Source organism: Nyctereutes procyonoides, unplaced genomic scaffold, assembly GCF_905146905.1.
Source record: "Nyctereutes procyonoides isolate TBG_1078 unplaced genomic scaffold, NYPRO_anot_genome, whole genome shotgun sequence".
NCBI classification, from domain to species: Eukaryota; Metazoa; Chordata; class Mammalia; order Carnivora; family Canidae; genus Nyctereutes; species Nyctereutes procyonoides.
The window spans coordinates 48,744,251-48,768,025 of record NW_026575125.1 but is presented as its reverse complement, the minus strand read 5'-3'; the positions used below and the strand labels follow the sequence as shown (position 1 = coordinate 48,768,025).

The following is a 23,775-nucleotide window of genomic DNA, read 5'->3' as shown; positions in this document are numbered from 1 at the left end:
TACTGAATCAATCTCAGAGCCTCTCTCTATGTTAAAGTCACATTTGAAAGGAGCATTAATAACCAGGGAAACCCAGAATTTGGAATTGGAGCTCTTTGCAGTAGCCTCAGAAGGCATAGAACATTCTGTGTTTGTGACAGGAGAGAGACATATAGATCAAGAAATCCCTTCTGAAAAACACAACCCAGGGACACCTGGGTGGCTCTGCGATTGAGCATCTGCCTTCGGCTCAGGGCATGATCCCAGAATTCCGGGATTGAGTCCCACATCGGGCTCCTTGCAAAGAGCCTGCTTCTCCCTCTGCCAATGACTCTGCCTTCTCTCTGTGTCTGTCATGAATAAATAAATAAGATCTTTTTTTAAAAAAAGAAAAAACACAACCCAAACATTTTGCCAGGCTTTATAAAACCGTAAGGTCATAAGTTGTTGATAGAGATGAGTTAGTACTTAAATGCTGGGTTAAGTTTGAAGTGAACTGCATTGTCTGTACCAGTAGGTGATGCCAAGCTATTCATAATATTTCTTTTCCCAAAGAATTTCCTAGCAAGTTCCTCCTCTGGTGCTCTTCAAAGCAAAAATCAGCTCTGATGAGAAGCCATCATCAGGGTAGGCCTAGGATAGGTAGATCATGTATCCTTAAACCCAAGACCCCAAACTTTTATAATGTTCAGTGGAACCCTACAATCTAGATAAGATATAACTTTACAAAAAGAAAATAAAACTGCCCCCCAAAAAAACCTGAAAAAAAACCCCTAAAAAACTCCTGGGAGGGATTTTTTCCCCACTTTCATTTGAGTAACTCCCAACCCTGTTTGAGCTCTGATAGTTGCTCTGGTTAAAGGACCCCTTGTAGAATCTCATCCTAGACAGTTTATTATTCAGCCAGGGGCTCAAGGGAGCCTCTGCAGATCTTAGGTTATTTTTCTGTGGAGGTCTCTCCTCTCCAGTTCTACCCTGCAATTTCCAGCAGTCTTCACCTCCAATTCCAGTATTGCTATCTGTGGCTCTGTTAAGACTGCTGTGCCTTGCTTGGGTTGAGTAGAAAGCTAAGGGCAATTGTAGAGCCCACCTCCTTTATTTCCCTTATCTCAGGGATCCTAGGCCCACACTTCTTGTGGGGCAGTGTTTGAAAATCGCTATTTCATAATAGGCTAGTAGCAGTTAGCCATCCATCCAGTTTGTTTGTAATGTTTTCTGACACCGAGAAACTTACTTTTTGAAATTGTATAATTAACATAACAATGTTCTGTTAGTTTCAGGTGAACAGTAGGATTCAAAAAGTTTTATACATTTCTCTGTGCTCATCAAGATAAGTGGAGTCTTTAATCCCCATCATCTACTTCACCCATCCCCCCACCCATCTCTCCTCTGGCAATCACTAGTTTGCTCTCTGTATTTAAGAGTCTGTTTGTCTTTTTCTTTGTTGTTTTGTTTCCTAAATTCTACATAAGAGTCAAATCATATGGTGTTTGTCTTTCTCTGATTGCTTCACTTAGCATTATACTCCATAGCTCCATCCATGCCATTGCAAATGGCAAGATTTCATTGTTTTCATGGCTGAGTAATATTCCATTGTGTGTGTATATATATATATATATATTATATATATATATATTATATATATATATATATATGTCTTTTGTATCCATCTATGCATGGATACTTGGGCTGCTTTCATACCTTAGCTATTGTAAATAATACTGCAGTAAACATAGGGCTACGTATATTTCTTCAAATCCATATTTTCATTTTCTTTGGGTCAATAGACACATGAAAAGATATTACTAATCATCAGGAAAATGCAAATCAAAACCACAATGAAACATCACCTTACTTACACCTGTCAGAATATCTAAAATCAAAGACATAAGAAACAAGTGTGGATGAGGATGTGAAGGAAAAGGAACCATCTTGGTGCATTCTTGGTGGGAATGCAAATTGGTGCAGTCATTGTGGAAACAGTATGGAGCTTCCTCAACAAATAAAAATAGAAATACCATATGATGCAGTAATTCCACTACTGGGTATATACCCAGAGCAAATGAGAAACTTCGTTTTTATGTAGTTGTATTTATCATCTGTCTTTTCATTTATGATTGCTATCTATTTTTTTTCTTTTCTTTTTTTTTTTCTATCATGCCCTGAGCCACCCAGGGATCCCGAGTATCTAAATTTTAATAATCCGGGGACACCTGGGTGGCTCAGCGGTTGAGCCGCTGCCTTTGGTTTAGGTCATGATCCTGAGGTCCTGGGATTGAGTCCTACATTGGGCTCCCCGAGGAGCCTGCTTCTCCCCCTGCCTATGTCTTTGCCTCTTTCTCTGTGTCTCTGATGAAGAAATAAAACCTTAAAAAAAGAAAGTTTAATTGTTTAAGAGATCTCCCCTATCCCTAAGATATCCAACTATGTTCTCTTCTAATACCTACCATATTTTAAATATTTGAATGTATATATATATATATGAATATTTATTGATTTTTAAAAATAGATTCTATGGAATAAGATAAATATATAACTTCTTTTCTCTTCCTTTTTTTTTAAAGATTTTATTTATTCATGAGAGACAGAGAGAGAGGCAGAGACGTAGGCAGAGGGAGAAGCAGGCTCCATGCAGGAAGCCCAACGTGGGACTCAATCCCAGGACTCCAGGATCATGCCCTGGGCTGAAGGCAGGCGCCAAACCACTAAGCCACCCAGGGATCCCCTTATTTTCTCCTCCAAATGATTTAGCCAATTTCCCAAATTCTATTTATGGAATAGTCTGTCATTTTCTACTACATGAAATGATACCTTTATCATGTACTAAATTCTTACATATTACTGAACCCATTTGAGGTTGTCTATTCTCTTTTACTTACCTATCTAATACACACAATTATCACCAGATAGTATCACTATGATCATCACTCAGAATTTATAATTTTAGCAGTGCCTGGGTGGCTCAGCAGTTGAGCATCTGCCTTTGGCTCAGTTTGTGATCCCAGGGTCCTGGGATCAAGTTCTGCATCAGGCTCCCAGGAGGGAGCCTGCTTCTCTCTCTGCCTATGTCTGTCTCTCTCTCTGGGCCTCTCATAAGTAAATACATAAAATCTGTAAAAAAATAAAATAATTGAAGAAAGCCAAGGAATTTAAAATTATACTTTTTTTGCACTTAAAAAATTAATTCATTTGTGTGTATATGTAAGTTTCATGCAGTTTATGTCATCATGTAGCCTCCACTGCAATCAAGATTTGAGAACTGTTCTATCACCACAAATGAACTCCCTGATGCTACCTCTCTGTATCCACATGCACCTACCACTGTCTTGTCACCTGGCAACCGCTTAAATGTTCTTCATCTTTATAGTTTTGACATTTGAGCATGGGTTTTTTTATTATTTTATTTTATTTACATTCATTTAATTAACACATAGTATATTATTACAGAGACAGAGTTCAGTGATTAATCAGCTGTATATAACACCCAGTGCTCATTCCATCATGTGTCCTTCTTAATGCCTGTTACCCAGTTGGTCCCACCACCACCCCCCGCCCCTCAACCCTGAGTTTGTCTCCTCTGATTTCGTCTTGTTTTTTTCCTCCCTTCCCCTATGCTCCTCTGTTTTGTTTTTTAAATTCCATATGTGAGTGAAATCATATGATAATTGTCTTTCTCTGATTGACTTATTTTGCTTAGCATAATACCCTGTAGTTCCATCCACATCGTTGCAAATGGCAAGATCTCATTTTTGATGGCTGAGGAGGATTCCTGTATGTGTGTGTGTGTGTGATATATATACCGCATCTTCTTTATCCATTCATCTAGTGATGGACATGTGGGCTCTTTCCATAGTTTGGTTATTGTGGACATTGCTGCTATAAACATTGGGGTGAGGGTGCCCCTTCAGATCACTACATCAGTATCTCAATTGCTGAGTCGTAGGGTAGCTCTATTTTTAACTTTTTGAGGAACATCCATACTGATTTCCAGAGGGGCTTTACCAACTTGCATTCCCACCAGCAGTATAAGAGGGTTCCCCTGTCATCACATCCTCACCAATATATGTCGTTTCCTGACTTGTTAATTTTAGCTATTCTGACCAGTATGAGGTTTTGATTTGTATCATTGTGGTTTTGATTTGTATTTACCCAATGCTGATATATTAACATGCCCAGATGCTCAACATCACTCAGCATCCTGGCATGTTAATATAAAAAATAATACTGTTTTTGACATTGACTTTTTCACTAAGCGTAATTGTCTTGAGATCTATTCAAATTGTTGTATGTACCAGTAGTTCATTTTTTTTCAAATTGTTGAGTAGCATTTCTTTGTGCCAGAGTTTGTTTAACCATTCACTTGCTGGAGGTCTGTCAGATTTCCAGTATTTTGTATTGTAAATAAAAGCTGCTGTGAACATTTGTGTACAGGGTTTTGTATGAGTATAAATGTTCACTTCCCAGGGATAGATGCCCAAGAGGATGATGGTAAACATATGTTTTGTAAGAAACTGCCAAACTCTTTCCAGTGTGTCTGTACCATTTTACATTCCTACAAGCAGTATGTGAATGATCCAGTTTGTCTTTAGTATTTAGTATTATCATTTTTTTCATTTTAGACATTCTTTTATCTCCTTGTGGCTTTACTTTTCATTTCCCTAATGGCTGTTGGTGTTAAATATCCTTTTATATGCTTATGTACCATCCACATAATTTCTTCGTTGAGGTGTCTGTTCATTTCTTTGCCCCAGTTTTAATTGTGCTGCTTTCTTTTTGTGTGTGCTGTTTTCTTTCTTTTTTAAAAAAATATTTATTCATGAGAGACACAGAGAGAGATAGAGACATAGGCAGAGGGACAAGCAGGTTCCCTGTAGGGAGCCTGATATGGGACTCTATCCCAGGACCCTAGGATCATTACCTGAGCCAAAGGCAGATGCTCAACCACTGAGCCACCCAGGTGCCCCTGTGCTATCTTCTTATTAATGAGTTTTGAGGGTTATTTTAGGTACTTGTTCTTTGTTAGATGTATGATTTTTTAAATTTGCATTTTTAGAAATAAAGCCAAAATGTATTCAAGTATAGTTGACATAGTGTTATATTAGCTTCAGTTGTACAACATAGTGAATCACCAATACTATACATTATGCTGTGCTCACCATGATAAGTGTAGTTACCACCTATCATGGAACATTATTACAATATTATTGACTACATTTCCAGTGTTATACTTTTTATCCCCATGACTTACTTATTTTATAACTGAGTGTTGGCAAGAGCATGGAGAAAAAAGAACCCTCATGCACTATTAGTGGGAATGTAAATTGGTGTAAACACTGTGGAAAACAGTAAGGAGGTTCCTCAAAAAGTTAAAAATAGAGATACCATAGAATCCAGTAATTTCACCACTAGGTATTTACCCAAAGAAAATGAAAACACTAATTTGAAAAGATAATATGGGCCCCCTATGTTTATTGCAGCATTGTTTATAATAGCCAAGAGACGGAAGCAACCTAAAGTGCCCATCAGGAGATGAATGGACAAGGTAGATGTATGATCTACAAAGATTTTCTCCCAATCTGTCTTCTCATTCTCTTGACAGTATCTTTGTAAGAACAGAAATGTTTAATTTTGAAAAAGTCCAATTTATCCATTTTTTTCTTTTATGATCTGCACTTCTGGTATATCTCTCGGAAGTCTGTTTAACCCCACCTCACAAATATTTTCTCTTATATTTTCTCCTAAAAGTTTACAGTTTTAGTGTTTCACATTTAAATCCACATCCACTTTGAATTAATTTTAGTACATGGTATGAGGTTTCGGTTGACGTTCATTTTGTTTTGCCTGTGGATGTCCAGTTGTTCCATTTCATTTGTTGGGAAGGCTGTCCTTTCTCCATTGAATTATTTTGAGCACCTTTGTCAAGAATCAGTTGAGGGGCATCTGGGTGGCCCAGCAGTTGAGCATCTGCTCAGGTCGTGATCCCAGGGTCCTGGGGTCAAGTCCCACATCAGGCTCCCCCACAGGGAGCCAGCTTCTCCCTCAGCCTATGTCTCTGCCTTTTTGTATGTCTCTCATGAATAAATAAATAAAATCTTTAAAAAAATAATCAGTTGAGTATATGGGTCTATTTCTGGGTTTAATTGTTCCATTTATGTATCTATCCCTCTGCACAGTACTACAATTATTATAGCTATTATAGTAAGTCTTGTCATCAGGTAGAGTGATTCCTTTCATTTTATCTTTTTATAAATTGTTTTCTTATTCTTTTGTCTTTCCACTTAAATTTTAGAAGAGTATTTATATCTACAGAAAAGACTTGCCAAGATTTTGATAAGAATTTAGGTAAACCTATAGATCAGTTTTGGGGAAAATTGACATAGTTATTGATTCTGTCTTATTGTTAGTACATATTGCTTTCTCATCCTTTTTAATCTATTACATGGCATAGATGTATTAATTTATTTAACTATCCCCTTGTTGGGTAGGTACTTCAAGTATTTCTATAATGCTGCCTTGTAAACAGCTTTTCACTATTTATATATTTCATTGATCATTGTGCACTTATAGGAGTATTTTTATAGGAAATTTTGATATATGTTCTAAAATTGTGTTCTAAAAATCTGTACACCTATTTATAGTGAAAAAGAATAGTGAGGAGAATGCCTGTTTCCTATAACCTCTGCAACATCGGGAATTATCAATACTTAAAAATCTTTACCAGTGAAATTATTTCTGTAAAATTCAGGTGTATAACTGAAACTAAATTTTTCCATCTTAAAAAATTACATGCTCATTTCAGAAAAAAATCAAACCATGTAGAATTGCATTAAGGGAAAAGGAAAAATCTTTATGTTTTTCTCCTTTTCCCACCCCAGTCTCCACAGTGGCCACTGTCAGGTTTGGTGCGAAGCATTCTGGATCTTTTTCTATACATACGATATACTTTTTCTTTTCTGACAAATCATATATTTACATTCTGTTTTACAGTTTTCTTTTTTCACTTGATAATGTGTTATGGACAATTTTTCATTCATGTATGTGATCTTGTTTAAGTAAAATCTGTTCATATTGACTCAAAGAAAAAAGTTAAATGAATGTCATTATGAATGTTTCTGCAAAAAGTATCTAGACTGGAATTCCACTTTAAAAAAAATACTGTGGCTGAAGTATAGGGAGATTGCTCAGTGGTAAATGTCATTTGAGTTTTCATTTTTATGAGAATACTTGCTCTGTTCAAGAATTCAGTTTCTTCTTATATTTGATAGGGACTGAACATATGTCCATAATTTGTTAGCTCTCTTATGTACTGTATTGAGTTAGTGGATAATGATATAGCAACCTGGTATAAGGCTGTGTCAGATAGCAATAACACTTACTTTTCCTCTCTAACTAGAACCATTTTTCTCGATTTGATGGAAAATCAGCTTTCCAAAGCTGTCATTGGAATTACCACTATTTCAGGACATTTGGATTTGAATTTTATGTGATTCTGTAGGTTACTGCTAATCCTTATTTGGAATGAGACAAAGTATAAATCTATTTCCTTAACAAGACATTTGCAATTGCATTGCTGTGATTTAATATGGAAAGAGTAAAAGCAAAGTATATGTGGAAAAATATTTCTTTTTGTAAATGGTAGCTAATTCTCCTGTAGGGCACAGTGATAATTCATAGATGGTCTTATCTTTTATATTCATTTTTATGTTGTGTTGAAAATGACTCTTTCAAAAATTAATTTTGGTCTTCCATGTGGAAGTGGTGTAGTTATAGACTCCTTTAAGAGTCTGATGAAAAACTATGGATATTCTACCCAGAAAACTGTATATTACATACAGAATTTTGTTGACAGTTTCAGGATATTCATGGATCTCTTTCTCTTACTACCACCCCATTCAAGAATTATTGGATACGAAAACATCTAGCATCTTACCCCGTTTTTTTGGGGGGTGTACATTTATTTATATTTTTATTGAATCTTTTTGTCATTTCTAAGTTAATTTACCTCTTTAGTGATGTGAGAAGAAAGTTACAAGCATGGTGAAATCATATGGCATTTGTCTTCCACTGTCTGACTTACTCAGCATTATTCCCTCTGGTTCCATCTGTTATTAAAAATGGCAAGATTTCATTCTTTTTAATGGCTGAGTAATATGCTTCTGCATGCGCACATGTGTGTGTGTATGCCTGTATACCACATCTTATATCCATTCATCTCTTTTTTTAATATTTTATTTGTTAGAGAGAGAGAGAGCACAAGTAGGAAGAGCAGCAGGCAGAGGGAGGGGGAGCAGCAGGCCTCTCTGCTGAACAGGGAGCCCAACGAGGGGAGGGACTCAGTCTCAGGACCCTGAGATCATGACCTGAGCTGAAGGCACTCAACCAACTGAGCATTACTTCCGTATCTTGGCTACTATAAATAATGCTGCAAAAAACATAGGGGTACATGTATCTTTTCAAATTAGTGTTTTCATTTCTTTGGGCAAATCAGATATTTTATCCTTCTTTGGTCTACTTTGCATATAGTAGAGTAACAGAGTTAAATAGCCAAACCCTTCATAATGCTTGAGAGCACAGACTGTTAAAAACTGAGGACACAAACAGCTAGTAATCCAAACACAGGGACAGGTATATCAGTTTATGTAAATAACTGTGTTTATATATATATCCTAGGGTTATTATTAGCAGGTGTTTCTTTAGAGTTCTGTGTTGCAAAGAAAATGGGCAAGGAAAAGGTCCCATCTTCAAAGTGGTTAAGAGAGAAAATTGTGCAAATACAAAAAAAAAAAAAAAAACAATTTTTCCCTGTATTTTAAATGAGAGCAATGAGATGTTAAATGGTTAATTTATGTTTAAGGTTTTTTTTTATTTTTTTAAATTTTTTTAAAAATTTTTATTTATTTATGATAGTCACAGAGAGAGAGAGAGGCAGAGACACAGGCAGAGGGAGAAGCAGGCTCCATGCACCGGAAGCCCGACGTGGGACTCGATCCCGGATCTCCAGGATCGCGCCCTGGGCCAAAGGCAGGCGGCCAAACCACTGCGCCACCCAGGGATCCCCTATGTTTAAGTTTTAAAACTGAAGTCGAGTAAGGTCTAAATTCTTCACTTATAGGCTGGAATTGTAGCCACAAGGCAAGTTCCCATAGATAGAAGAGTCCATGTACCATAAGAAGCTGATGTTGTATTGGCTCAATGAAGGAGGCCTGTAGACTGTATGCAGCCTGTTTTTACCCTAGCATCATGCATTACTATCAACATGGACAAGCTTTCTGGTAACTTTTATAGTCTGTCTCCATCATTATTTTGAGGACCAGCCTACTGGTGGCCCTAGGAGATTAGAACTCTGAAACTTGAGCTGCAGTCTTATCATTCACACTGTTCTTGATGGTGAGCCAGCTCTGGCTGTCTTTATACATGTCCTAAATATCTTGATGGTCAACTTTGTCTTCTTTCTGGTTTATTTGTGTTTGGCATAGCTTGTGTGAAGATAAAATTTTTATTATGTCTTTGAGGAAACAGATGTCCTAGTTTAGGTTTTAACTGAGACTTCTTTGTTCATATAATAGTTTGTCATAATTAGAATAGGTCCAGCATGAAAGTTGCACATATACATCATGTATTATATATTTTATCCTTTGCATCCTAGTAAATAGTAAGTCTAATTCAGGGATCATCTCCTCTGTGAAGCCTTTCCTAATTCCTTTTTCCCTCTCACTTCCCATAATTGGCTGCTTCTTCCTCTGTACCTCTACTGAACCCTGTATGATTTTTCCCACTTCATTATATTGCCCTATTTGTTTCTAGTTGTCTCACTGTCCTAGACCATAGGCTTCTGAAGGATATGGTCTGTATCATACTCATTTCTGCCTGGCACATAGAAGGTACTCAAATGCTTGAAGAATGAATGAACAGATGAATGACCAGTAAGTATATGAAAGAATATTAAAGTCAGATGCCTTCAGGGTCCTGGCAAAAATGAGTTAAGCAGACCTGGTAGGGAGTATGGTAACTTGTGGAACACACTATCTAAAAGGGGCAGCTGCTACTCAGCTCCAGCCCATTGGTGCTTTGTGGGATTGATGCCTTGGAGTTAACGGCTTTTTAATTTAAGAGAAGCCAGACATTTGGTTTTTTATATGAAATTTCTCAATTATTAAATGTCAACTAAGATTTTTCTAAAAACTTTTTATTGAGGTATAATTTGCATACAAAAAGTGCAAATGTTATGGATGTACAGCTCAGTCTGTCTTCACAAGCTGAGGTGATTTTTCATGTGGACCAAACAAAACCGGATTGACTTACAAGCTACCAGTTGACTGACATGCAACTCATGACAGAGACCATATGGGGAACTGTGTAGTCTAGTTAAGAATCACCTAATAGGGGGATCCCTGGGTGGCTCAATGGTTTGGCCCCTGCCTTCGGCCCAGGGCGTGATCCTGGAGTCCCAGGATCGAGTCCCAGGTCGGGCTCCCTGCATGGAGCCTGCTTCTCCCTCTGACTATGTCTCTGCCTCTCTCTGTCTTTCATGAATAAATAAATAAAAATAAATAAAATCTTAAAAAAAAGAATCACTTAATAGGTAGTAAAAGTATCTCAAAGCAGTGTGTGGAATTTATTTGAATTATGATTCAAAGAAATCAGATGTGGAAGAACCTTACAAAACAGTTGGGGAATTTAAATGTTGACTGGCTATTTAATAATATTAGATAATTATTGTTAACTATGTCAGACATAATATAGTTGGTTTGGTTTAGATAGATAGATAGATGTATATATATATATATATATATATATATATATATATATATATAGAGAGAGAGAGAGAGAGAGAGAGAGAATTTTAGAGCAGTTTAGGGAACAATTGAGTGGAAGGTATAGAGTTCCCATACACCCCCTACCTCCACACATGCATAGCCTCTCCATTATCAACATCCCCTACAGGGTGGTACATTTGTTACATTTGATGAACCTGTGTTGGCACATCATAAACCAAAGCCCGTGGTTTACATTAGGGCTCATTCTTGTACATTCTGTGGGTTTTGACCCCCATTCTGTGGGTTTTGATACATATGTACCATTATATCCTCATATGTAGTTATATTTTAGAAGAGTTCTCAGAGACACATGCTAAAACAATTTATGAATGAAATAAGTGATGCTGGAATTTGCTTCACAATAATCTAAAAGGAGTATAAAAGTTGAGGTGTGAATGAAGCAGGATTGGCCATGTATTGACAACCATTGAAGCTGGATAATGTGTATATGGAAGTTCATCATATTAGTGTCTCTGTCGTTGTATGCGTTTGAACTTTTCCACCTCCAGAAGTAGAGCAAGAGTCCAAGATAAAGCTGAGGCATAGTTTTTTGAGTCTAGGATAACATGGGACACTACTGCTGGCAGAAGTAAATTTCTGAAACTGAAGTCTGCAAAAGCCATGGTATTTTTCTCTTTTCTTTTGTAGGGCCTGAAAGTCAGTATACTAAGACTGCTCAGGAGATTGTAAATGTCTGTTACCAGACATTGACTGAGGTAGGTGGTAAAGAGAAGGTCTCTTTGGGATGTAGTATTCTGGAATACCTTTGTTCCCTTGGGTGAGGAGGCCTTCCCTGCCTCTCTGATTTTCAGATGTGACCTCCCACCTCCCACCCTCACCCCACATCCCTCATTTCCTTTCCTGTTTTATTTTCCTACCTAGCACTAAATGTTTTTAACAAACTATATAATTATTTACTTTAGTTATCATATGTGACCTGCCACTAAAAGAAGTTCCATGAAGACAAGGGTTTTAGTCTACCTTATTTACTATTTTATCTATTAAGTAGGCTCCACACCCAATGTGGGGCTCAGACTCATGACCCTCAGATCAAGAGTCAGATGCTCTACCGATTGAGCCAGCCAGGCACCCTACTTCGTTTACTTTTATATGTCTCCGGTGCCTAAAGCACATGTTCAGGGAATTCATTAATTTTCTTTCATTTCTTAGTATGATGAGCATTTGACTCAACTTGAGAAGGATATTTGTACAGCTAAGGAAGCGGCTTTGGAGGAAGCAGAATTAGAAAGCTTGGACCCAATGACCCCAGGGCCTTATACACCTCAGGTGAGTCTAAAGACTAGGAACTGCCTCTTAAAGTTTTCTTATTGGTTTGGGAAATTGGGAACATGTTAACATATATATTTACTGAGATACCCTTCTTCTCTGTCCTTCCTCTTCATATGCCTTTCGTGTGCTTTCTTGTCTTCTCAAAGGCTAAGGTGAGTGAGGGCCATGGGTCTTGGTGGCCTTGTTGAATCCAGAAGAAGCAGGTGTGGGATAAATGATGGGGTGGGGTCTTAGTTGTTGAGGCAGTATTTAGGAATACCAGATTCCTTACTGCTGTGGCCAGAGGTATCCTCTTGAGTCTCTGGAGTTCCCTTGCCCATGAACTAGGATATCCCTAGAGTAGAGAATTCTCAATTACAGACATTCGCCATATTGTTCCTGTGCCTCATAGGTACCTGATTAGTCATTTCCTCAGATGTATCTCAATGTAGCTCAGATGTCAGCCATTTTCCTGGATTGACTCCCTCTCCTTGTAAATAACGATAGGTAACATTTATAATATTCTTAAAGTTACATGTCATGAGAGTAGGGAGCAAGATTAATAAGAAATTCTTAATCTTTCTGTTCTGTCCCTTGAATATATTTGAACAGAAGCGTATGTTTCCATATTGGAAGAATAGGACTCACCAGAATGTAACCAGTGCTTGGTTTCTGTATTGAAAGCACTATGGCAAAGTGGGAAGTACATGAATTTTGGCAATAAAACAAAATCTTATTTTGGGTTTGAATCTTAGCCCTGCTGTTTGCTAGCTTTGTGAACTTGGGAAGTTACTTAAGCCCTCTTGCTTAGTCTCCTTTTCTCTAAAATGTACATTTCGAGATTATTATAAACATTAAGTGAGTGAATTTCCCTGGCACGTAGGAGACATTCAGTAAATGTTTCTTTTTTTTTAATTTTTATTTATTTATGATAGGCACACAGTGAGAGAGAGAGAAGCAGAGACACAGGCAGAGGGAGAAGCAGGCTCCATGCACCGGGAGCCTGACGTGGGATTCGATCCCGGGTCTCCAGGATCGCGCCCTGGGCCAAAGGCAGGCGCTAAACTGCTGCGCCACCCAGGGATCCCTCAGTAAATGTTTCTTAGTCTGTGTGAAAACTGTCTAGAGTTCTCAGACTTCCTTTCACATTTAACCAAATATTTCAATACAAAATTCACCAGATTGCCACTGGAAAACTTTTTTTTTCATTCTACTCTGAACTAACACCGCAACCTGTATGATTTCTGTTGGATTATTGCTCTTTTTATTTCATTCATGCACTCTCCCTATCTATCTTGTACTCTCTTTCACCCCAAAACCTAGGTTACTGAGGGGCCAAGTAGAAAGAGCCCTCAGATCCTACTTCCAAGCCCAGAACAAGGAAAGGCTCTTGGAGTGTGTGGGCAGATTGGGGCCGGGGGCTCGGGTGAGTGCTGTTGCCCAGGAAGGCCCTTTTTGCTAATAGGCCCACAGCTCCCAAAAGGGCCCTTTCTGGTAAGTTAAAGCCTCGGTTTTAGCCATCATTCCTCAGAAGAGTCTAGCCACTGAACAGCATATGGTTTGTTCTAGTCTGTGACAGCATAAACCTAGTCCTTTGATGAATCAAAACCTTAGACCCAAAGGTTATTATCCATCCTTTCCTGCCCCTGCCACACTGTCTCAGATGGCCGAGGAAAGCCTGGCACCTGTTCTCTCTCCCTTCTGAGCAGTAGCTACTGTTCGGTACAGTTAGAGGGTCCCCTGTGAAGAGTAGGGTGTAGATAGCACCTCTTCATTATTCCAGTTCACCCTCTCAACATTGCTTTCACTCCTATATACACGTTGTGAAATAGTAAACCCAGTGCATTTTCTCTTAACCTGAGGAAGACGCGCCTGAATGATTGCCCTCACTCATTGCTACTTTCAAATACAGATGTTACTAAAGAGTATTGATGTAGGCTTAACCTGTCATAACTCTAGTTGTAGAGAAACATAACAGTAATCATACTTTACTTCCAGCCTTAAATGGTGGTAATAATGTATTTTCACTCACCTGTTTCTACCTAGCTTGGATTACATCATACATTCAGCTCAACACTTTATATTAAAATTGCTCACTTCGCAGTTTCCCACTAGCCCCTCATTTCCTGATATTCTCTTCTTCTGTTCAACCATTAGTTTACCTACTCTATAATGCTTTAAATTCTCTGTTGCCTCTCTTTTTCCAAAACCCTCTTCACCCTTGCTTGTTTGCTTTTGATTTTTTTAAGGATTTTATTTTATTTATTCATGAGAGACACAGAGAGAGAGGCAGAGACACAGACAGAGGGAGGAGAAGCAGGCTCCATGCAAGGAGCCTGATGCAGCACTCAACCCCAGGACCCCGAGATCATGCCCTGAGCCAAAGGCAGATGCTCAACCACTGAACCACCCAGGTGGCCCACTTGTTTGCTGTTTAAAAAAACCCACAAAGTAACACATATGTGGGAGTTTTTTTGTTGATAAAAGCAACATGTTCATTGGGAAATACAAAGGAGAACTACATCACCTAGAGTTAAGTCCACCACTCAGAAATAACAAACCACTGTAAACATCTTGGTGTGTTTCTTTCAAATCTGAGAAGTGTGGGTGCGTGTACACACGTGGGGATGTAGACACTTTTAAAGTAAAATTGGTCCATATGTTTTTGTGTCTTATTGTTTTCATTTCATATTATATTTTGAACATTTTGTCTCATTAGTCTTTGAAAATATTATTTTTAAATAGCTACATAATATTTCTACCCTCTGCCAAAGTTTTAGAGAACTCTTTCCTACTTCTCCAGCTTATTTATCAGTTCCCTCTGCCCTCGTGTCACTGAAAAGTCCATTTGCTAAATTCCTGGTCTCTTCAGAAGAGGGAAGAGGGAAGGGATCTATAATTTGTTGAATACTAGGCATGGGCTAAGGAGCTTACACATATCTCTTCATTCTCCCAACAACTTTGGGAGGCAAACATTATCATCCATGTTTTATACTTGAGGAAACCAAGGCTTAGAGTGATTAAATAATTTGTTAGGGGATCCCTGGGTGGCGCAGCGGTTTGGCGCCTGCCTTTGACCCAGGGCGCGATCCTGGAGACCCGGGATCGAATCCCACGTCGGGATCGAATCCCACGTCGGGCTCTCTGCGTGGAGCCTGCTTCTCCCTCTGCCTGTGTCTCTGTCTCTCTCTCTGTGACTATCATGAATAAATAAATAAAATTTAAAATAAATGAATGAATGAATGAATAGTTAGTTAGTTACTCAGGTTTGAGTGGAGCCAGGACTCAAACCCAGGGTCTTTTATTCCAAAGCCCATGTTTTTTTCACCATACTATTTTGCCTCATAGCATCCTCTGATGAGCTCATAAGCTATTAACCCACTATATGCTCTTATTAGAATTGAAATTTCTTTATCCGATTTCCTATTAGATGTCTCTAAACCAAACAGTCAAGATGGTTTTGCACAGGTATGAAGCCCTAGACCTGAAAAACATAAGACAAGGCTTAGAAGACACTAGGTTATTAACCAGAAAGACTGTCAGGGCATAGAATTGTCCCATAGCTTTGTTGCTTTTCTGCTTCAAGCTTCTGGTCATATACATCAGATGCCTCTCTGCTAGAATGAGCAAGCATTTTTAAGATTGCTAAAAATCTGTCCATCAAGTTGTGTCAAACCATTTCTCTTTAAATGGATTGCTCTGCATGACTTTTTTCTGCAGTGAATGCTCTAAAGGGGAGTTCTGTATTTGCTCCCTTTCCTAAATAGAAGCTAAGTTGTACATTTGTGCCACAGCCTCCTGATTTGTATGACACCAACACATCCCTCAGTATGTCCCGAGATGCCTCTGTATTTCAAGATGAGAGCAATATGTCTGTCCTGGATATTCCCACTGCCACTCCAGAAAAGCAGGTGACACAGGTAGACTGTTCTTTTTCTCTTTGTGACATTGTTAATATGCTTTGGTGGGGAGTGGGGGAGTGATGGCGGTGATATATGACATGTATCATGGATGATTAAGCCCCTTTGACCCTGGGAATGAAGGCTTAGAAGTGTGATTTCAAGGCTGGTGGCAGGTCACATGACTGGCATTGTCTTCTGTCTGTCCCTATGGGCAGAGTCAGGCACAACAGACTTCAGGGAAGGCACAAGTATGAAAAGTGTATGAGGCATCAGAACAACCTCACAGGTTACTGGAAAGACCAACTGCATTCAGAGACAGAGTTCAAAATAATTGGCCCTGCTACTGTACTGTATGTATGCTATAATCTAAATTAAAATTATTTATAAAATTAAATTTTAAAAACTGGCCTGTTCTAGAGGTGTCAGAAGATACTCCTGATCTGAAGCCAAAAATCCTATCATCTAATCTCAGTCAGGGTTCCACTAGAGAGTCCAAAACCCAGGAGTTTTTCTGTCCTGAAGAGTCCCCCAACAGAAGCTAAGGAAAGCTTGGTTTAGGAAGGGTCTCCTTGTGATGACACAGCAAAAGCAGACCAAGGACTGTCCTATTCTTTGGGGTTTTTTTGTTTGTTTGGTTGGTTGGTTGGTTTTTTGTTGGTTTTTGTGGGGTTTGTGGGGGGTTTTCTAGTTTTTTTGGGGGGGTTTCCTCTACCAATGATTTCCAAAGAATGAATGGGAAAAAGCACACATGCCTTGAGCTGTGTAAACAGCCCCCACTAACTGTGGGGTTTGCTGGGATATCAGGGAGGAGCATCTGCCCTGGGTGAGAACCCTTGGTTAACTCCTCCTACAGGCACGTCCCTCAATGATGTGCTATTTGTGTTCCTTACTCAGATGCGCCAGGGCCGAGGTAGGCTGGGCGAGGAAGACTCTGATGTAGATATTGAAGGGTATGATGATGAGGAGGAGGATGGGAAACCTAAGACTCCAGCCCCAGTGAGTATGCTTACAGAAAGCTTATGGTTACATTATACCCTTGTGTGATAGGAGCCCCTCTAGTACAGGGCAGGCCAAATCCCAAGTGATACCAGGGTCTCCATAGTGAGGCCCAATCGGACTTTAATCCTTGGAATCAGCTGAACGAGTCTATCCACCACAATTACTTAACTTCTTGTGAGGCAGCAAGGGGGGTGCTGGTGGTAGCTTCTGAACTCTTACACGGTCAATTGATGGGACTTTGACCCCAACTGGTCTCATTCAGGAAGGTGAAGATGCAGATGGTGATCTTGCAGATGAAGAGGAAGGAAGTATGCAACAGCCTCAAGCCAGTGTCCTGTATGAGGATTTGCTTATGTCTGAAGGAGAAGATGATGAAGAAGATGCTGGGAGTGATGAAGAAGGAGACAATCCTTTCTCTGGTAAGTCTTGTTCCTGGGCTTCTGTTATAGGTAGCTCACTATAGCACCCTGAGGACTGAACAGATGACTCTTGGCCACATATGCTGTTACCAGAAGCTGCTCTTTTCTTGAAATCCCATTAGTAGACTCAGTACTGGGCACTCACAGGGTGAGTACATTCGTTAGCCTTAGAGGAGGTGAAGAAATATAACAAAGAAGTGCAAAAGATGACAGTGGAAGAGGCAGTGCCCAAATAGCATCTTTGATTTGAATATTCATTATGATAAAGATGAGAAAGAAATGTTATATCTGTAATAGGGAAGGGGAAAATAAAGAAATAAAATTCTGCTTTACTCTGCCGTAAGAAAGAACGAGATCTTGACATTTGCAACAACATGGATACACCTAGAGGGTATAATGCTAAGGGAAATAAGTCAGAGAAAGACAAAATACCATATGATTTCACTCATATGTGGCATCTAACAAATAAAACAACCAAACAAAGCAGAAACAGACCCATAAGTACAGAGAACAAACTGATGGTTGCTAGAGTACAGTGGGGTGGGGGAATGGGCAAATGGGTGTGAAGGGGAGAGGGAGATACAGGCCTCCAGTTATGCAGTGGATAAGTCTCGGGAATAAAAAGCACGGCATGTGGAATATAGTCAGTGGTATTGTAATAGTATTGCATGTTGACACATGGTAGCTACACTTGTAGTGAGCATAGCATACTATATGCATTGCCAAATCACTATGTTGTAATCCTGAAACTAATAAAACATTGTATGTCAACTACACTTCAATTGAAAAAGAAAGATCCTAATCAGTTTATTTTGTCAATTAATAGCAATGGCAGGGAAAAGTATAGGAGATGATAGAGGAAAAAGAGTAAGACTGGACTGAGACGAGAAAAGGAAGTGGTTGTTTGGATTCTGTTTCCATGCTATGGTCTTGCCAATGCTGGCCCTACGCACTCCTCCGAGCTGAGGGGAGTCCAGGCAGGGTGCCTTTATAGATGTATGGCAGTAACGGGTTTTGAAAGACCAAGCCAAAGACATTAATTCTGTCCAGCTAATCTCAGGACCTCCTTCTTTTCACAGCTATCCAACTGAGTGAAAGTGGAAGTGACTCTGATGTTGGATCTAGTGGGATAAGACCCAAACAGCCCCGCATGCTTCAGGAAAACACAAGGATGGGCATGGAAAATGAAGAAAGCATGATGTCCTATGAGGGAGATGGTGGGGAGGCTTCTCATGGTTTGGAGGATAGCAACATGAGGTAATCAGCAACGTGCTACAGGGGTATGGCATCAGTGCCCAGCTATACCCTCATATCAGAGGGCCCAGCATCAGATTATTTTCATCCACTATTTCCTGAGCTGTGCTAAGCCCTTGGGGATACACAGAGGAGTAAACCATATCCTGCCCTTGAGGAGCTCACAGTCTAGTGGAAGCGACTAATAACAAACAAAATCATTACCCATACAGTTGTGTTAAGTGTTGTAGTGGGAGTTAAGTAAAGAGAGTGCCGAGTCACCCCTGAGGAGGGAGTGTCTCACTCTGCTTGGAGTGATCAGGGAAAGTTTTGCAGATGAGGGAACATTTGAACTGGACCTAGCAGTAAGGCTGAAATAGGAGTCTGCTAAGTAGAAAAGTGACAAGAGGTGAGGAGACCCTTAGAGATGGAACAGTATGTTCAAAGGCACAGGAATATAAAAAAGGATGTTCCAGAGTGAAGGGAATTGTGGCTCCAGAAGCAGCAAGGGATTATATTGTAGAGGACCTTACATGGCGTATTGAGACACTTGGAGTTTGGGTAATGGGAATCATCACTTCAAAGAAAAGGAAGTAACATCATATTTTTGTGTTAAATAACTCTAGGCAATGGTAAGAGTTTCAGCTGGGATCAGTTAGAAGTAGGGGGAAAGGAAGGGACATATTTAAGAGCTATTAAAAGGATAGATCAATTGGATTTAGGGTGGGAGATAGGTATATAATGAATGGGAATGTCACTGAGAGAGAAAAGAGAAAAAGCCGCAGGTATTAGATGAGGTGGGAGAGGAGGAAAAAAATGAATGTGTCTTTGGACATGTTAGATTTAAAGGTACATTGGATACATCTAGCTAGAGGTATCTAGCAAGCAGAGTATTTACTCATTAAGCAAATATTTATCACAAGTTCAAAAGCAACTAAGATGTTCAAGGCGTTCGGTCTGGTGGGAAACCTAGAACAGGTTAACAGACGATCGTAGTGTAACGTGGAAAGTGTTGTGATAGGCAACCATGGTATTTTTCCGGGAGTTGGATGGGAGTGGGGTAGGGGAACTATTTAGAGAAGGAAACTGAGTTAACTCAGACTAGGAATTAACTAGATGAAGAAGAATGCAAAGGACACTTGAGAGAGCAAGAAGAGCATATGAGGCATGAAATAGTTCTGGAGAATGCAAGCAGCCTGATGTGGCTGGAGCTTCTGATCCATGACGCATGTGATAGAGATGATTTACACAGGTAGGTAAGGACCAAATCAGGACCAGAAGTTTAGGGCAGATATTGAATGAGAGGTATGAGCAGATCTTGGTATGAGCAGTTTTGGAAAGAGCGCCCTGCACTCCAACAGAAATGCACACGGCCAATAAACAACATGAAGAAATAATGCCCCTAAGAATGAAAGAAAGGCAATAAAACAATGAAATGTAGTATTTTGCCTATAAGATCAACAAAAATTAAAATGAATGATAATACCTGGTGTTGGGAAGGTGTGAGGAAAAAGACATTCTCCAATGACTGCTGGTAATGTGACTTGATAAAAATGGGGTGGGTGGAGACCGGTATAACAGTTTATCGTTATAAACCAAATGTAAAAAATGTGCATCTCCTTTGGCCCCCAAGATTCCATGTCTTGGAAATTATTCTGTGGCAGTAATAAAACACCTTCATCCAGTTGTTTGTATAAGGAGTTTAATCACGGTATTATTTTTAATAGTGGGAATATTGGAGACAGCTTAAATGTCCTAGTGACAGATTGGTAAATAAATCATGTTGCAGCCATATAGTGGACTACCATATAGCTGTTAAAATGATGCTGTCGATGTATGTTTATTGACCTGGAAAGATGCTCGTTATAATCATTAGTGCAAAAAGCGAGTTCCTGAAGATTATGTAGAGTATTCCAATTTTGTAAAATAAAATGTGTAAGCATCTAAGTTAAGTGCATAGAAGAAAATTTGGATGGTCATATACCAAAAGATTATCTCTGAGTGGTAGAGTTACTAGTGATTTTTTTCCTGATATATGTATATATATGTATACATACATATGTATATATATTTATTTACTTAAACCAGTGGACATGCATTGCTTATGTGGGTTTTTTTAAGTAAAATTAAGAATAAACAAAATTAAAGAGCACTCTTGCAGCAGTGTGAAGAATTAATTAAAGGAAAGCAAGACTACACCCAGTTTGCTAAAGACTGACTTGAGTGGCATGGGCCAGAGATAACGAAGGACTAAATTAAGGCAGGCAGAGTAGAGATGGAAAGGAGGGGACAGAGACAAGATATATTGAAGAAGTAGAATCTTCAGGATTGGTGACTAATTGGATCCATAGATGAGTGAAGCTGTAAGTGGGAGATGAAACTATGAGGCCATCAGAGCACTTATGATCATGCCAGCCGGCAGCATGTTGTCCAGCTGTAGGGGAGTTTCTTTCATTTTGGGTTCTTGTGTATAAGTTGGCAGGTGGATGTTTTGAACAAGATCGTTTTTCTCTCAAGTACCTAGAGAAGAGTCTGGAACAAATCCTTTTAGTGTCTCAGGGAAGTGAGATGGGCTGATCCCTTGGTGGCACCAAGAACGGGACTGGTCAGCTAGAGGGTGGTGCCTGAGCTTAAGAGATGATGTGTTTCTCTTCTCAGTTATGGGAGCTATGAGGAGCCTGATCCCAAGTCGAACACCCAAGATACAAGCTTCAGCAGCATCGGTGGGTATGAGGTATCAGAGGAAGAAGAAGATGAGGAGGAAGAGCAGCGCTCTGGGCCAAGTGTACTAAGCCAGGTCCGCCTGTCAGAGGATGAGGAGGACAGTGAGGATTTCCACTCCATTGCTGGGGACAGTGATTTGGACTCTGATGAATGAGGCTTCCTTTGGGCCTCCTTGGTCAGCCTTCCCTGTTCTCCAGCCTGGGTGGCTCACCTTCCTTAACGTGTTCATAATTGTGTAGTGTCTGATCCTGAAATCACCAGATTGACTAATACCTTAGCCTTTAAGAAAGAATAAATAAAGGATAATAAATCACCTCTTCTGACCTTCCTGGGGCAGTGTCACACCTTGATTTAAAGCCAAGTAACCCCTTTTCCCCTACCACTAACAGAAAGAAAGCAGCCTGCTCCTTCTCCAGTGCCCTCCTTTAGCTCTACTTGCCACTCATGTTCTCACTTTTCCCTTGGGAAGGAGGAGAAATTGTGAAAGGACTAACAACTTTCTGTCCCCTTGGTGTATTAGACCTTTCCCAAGCATGATATCATCTCAGTTTTCTATTTGCAGGCTGGAACTGGTGACCACCTCCTTGTTGAGACAGAGAATTGAGTACTGGTCGATTCTGTGCCCCAGTAAACACATAAACCTATTGGACAACCTCCCTGTTACTTTATTATTCAATTATGCAATGCCTTATTCCTAAATGGATTTGAGGCCAATGACTATAAATCTTTGAAACCGCCTGTATGTCAGAAATGATGTGTTGCCATGTGAAATGTGTTCTGTGGTAAGTGCCTTAGGGCAAAGACTGTGTGTCTTCTGTTTCTTTTCATGCTCAGGATATGGTTCTGTGCACAGTGGGTACTCAGTAAATGTTTGTAGAATCAGAACATCCTTGAAAGACTTGTCTTTGAGCATCTGCCCCGTGATAAGCACTGTATCAGATCCTTGGGATGCAAAGGTAAATAAGACACACTGCTTTTACCCAAAGAGCTCACCCACAGGTTGGGAGAGGGGGAGTGGAATTCAAAACTTGTTTCTTAAATCATTGCAGTGGTGTGGTGAGATAAGTGCAATGAAGAATCTAGATACAAAGTAGAGGGGAAAACAGAGGAGTGACCATGTCGGAAAAAGTCAGGGAAGTCTTCCTAGAAGTAATTGATAAGCTTACTGTTGAAGAATGAATAGGAACTTGCCAGATGGAAAGGTCCAGGCAGAGTGTAACGTAAGTGAAAAGACCGATAGCAGAGCATATTCCTGGTCGGTTAGTTGGTTTGTGCCTGCCTTGTTTCAGAAAGGATTGGAAGGAGTTTATGCTCTAGTCATTTAATGCTGGAATGGCTAGAGATGAGACTGAAAGACTGGCAGGAAACACATCCTCGATGACAACAGGTGTGAACTGTATATTTCAGGAAATGAGCACTAGTGGATTGATTTCATCATATTTGTGTTCTAGCAATTTTCTGTATGTTGATTGTGAAAGAAATTGAAGAATCTATGTGTAACAGAAAAGTTTGACCCCACTTTTGTAAGACAAAACCACGGGTGTATATCTATATGTGTGTGTGTATACTTGTATATGCAAAGGAAAGGGTCTGAAAGGATATACACTAAACTGTTCACAGAGATAACATCTCTGAGGAATGGGATCAGAGAGGAGGTGGCTATATGGTTGTATGTGTACTAGGAACATACTGTGCTTTTGTTTCTGTATCATTTGAATTTTTTTAAGTATGTACTATTTTTGTAATAAAAAATTTAAAAACCCAGCTATAGTGTGGAAAACGGTTTTGGAGGGGAGCAAATCTAGTTCAAATAAGGGGTAACGGAGCCCAATCTAGGGCTGTGGCATGAAGATGGGGAAGAGGGGCATGAATCTGAGAGCTCTTCAGGGGGGTAGAATCAACAGGACTTGATGACCAGTTGGCATTCATGGATGGAAATGGCAGAATGGAATGGATGGTGGCTTTCAGAATTTTGGTTCGGGAGATTGGGTTGGTATGTGGTATTCATCCATTTGTTCATTCAACATATATCCAGCCCCTGTCTTTATCAAGCAGTCTGCTAGATGCTGATAAAAAACGTAAGGTCTAGTTTCTAATTGCAGGGAACTTTAGGAGCTAGAACGAGAGACAGGTAAATAAGTTTAATAAAATGTGATCATGGCAATAAATAATGAGAATGTGTGGTCAGAGGAAGGAGTTAACCAACTTTGCTCATGGAATAAGGATGGGAAGGCTTCAGAGAGGAGATCACTGAGATCATGAAAAGTAGGTAGGAGTTTGCTGGAGAGAGGGAAGAGCATTTTCGGCATAGGGTGTGAAATTACATGGTCTGTTTGTGGAACAAGTAGTTCTGGATGGTGGAAGAGAGGGAACATGTAGTATGGTGATTACAATGCTCAAGATCAAATGCTCATTTTAGAGAGATCTCCCTGG

At 39.5% G+C, this 23,775-nt stretch overlaps 1 protein-coding gene across 6 annotated transcripts in view; it reads left to right on the top strand.

Annotated features, from left to right (window-relative positions):
- TAF1 (TATA-box binding protein associated factor 1) overlaps positions 1-23,106 on the top strand; it is a 70,873-nt gene extending 47,767 nt beyond the window's left edge. For 3 of the 6 annotated variants that reach the window (XM_055337644.1, XM_055337642.1, XM_055337641.1), the window contains exons 33-39: positions 11,445-11,512; positions 11,967-12,083; positions 15,860-15,985; positions 16,862-16,963; positions 17,229-17,385; positions 18,465-18,642; positions 21,277-23,106. In XM_055337644.1, the coding sequence (XP_055193619.1) occupies positions 11,445-11,512; positions 11,967-12,083; positions 15,860-15,985; positions 16,862-16,963; positions 17,229-17,385; positions 18,465-18,642; positions 21,277-21,496 (968 nt within the window). In that variant the 3' untranslated portion in view covers positions 21,497-23,106. Of the gene's footprint in view, positions 1-5,456; positions 5,522-11,444; positions 11,513-11,966; positions 12,084-15,859; positions 15,986-16,861; positions 16,964-17,228; positions 17,386-18,464; positions 18,643-21,276 lie in introns of those variants that run through there. The other 3 variants (XM_055337646.1, XM_055337645.1, XM_055337647.1) reach the window with 2 other exon arrangements.
- The last annotated feature ends 669 nt before the right edge of the window (positions 23,107-23,775 follow it).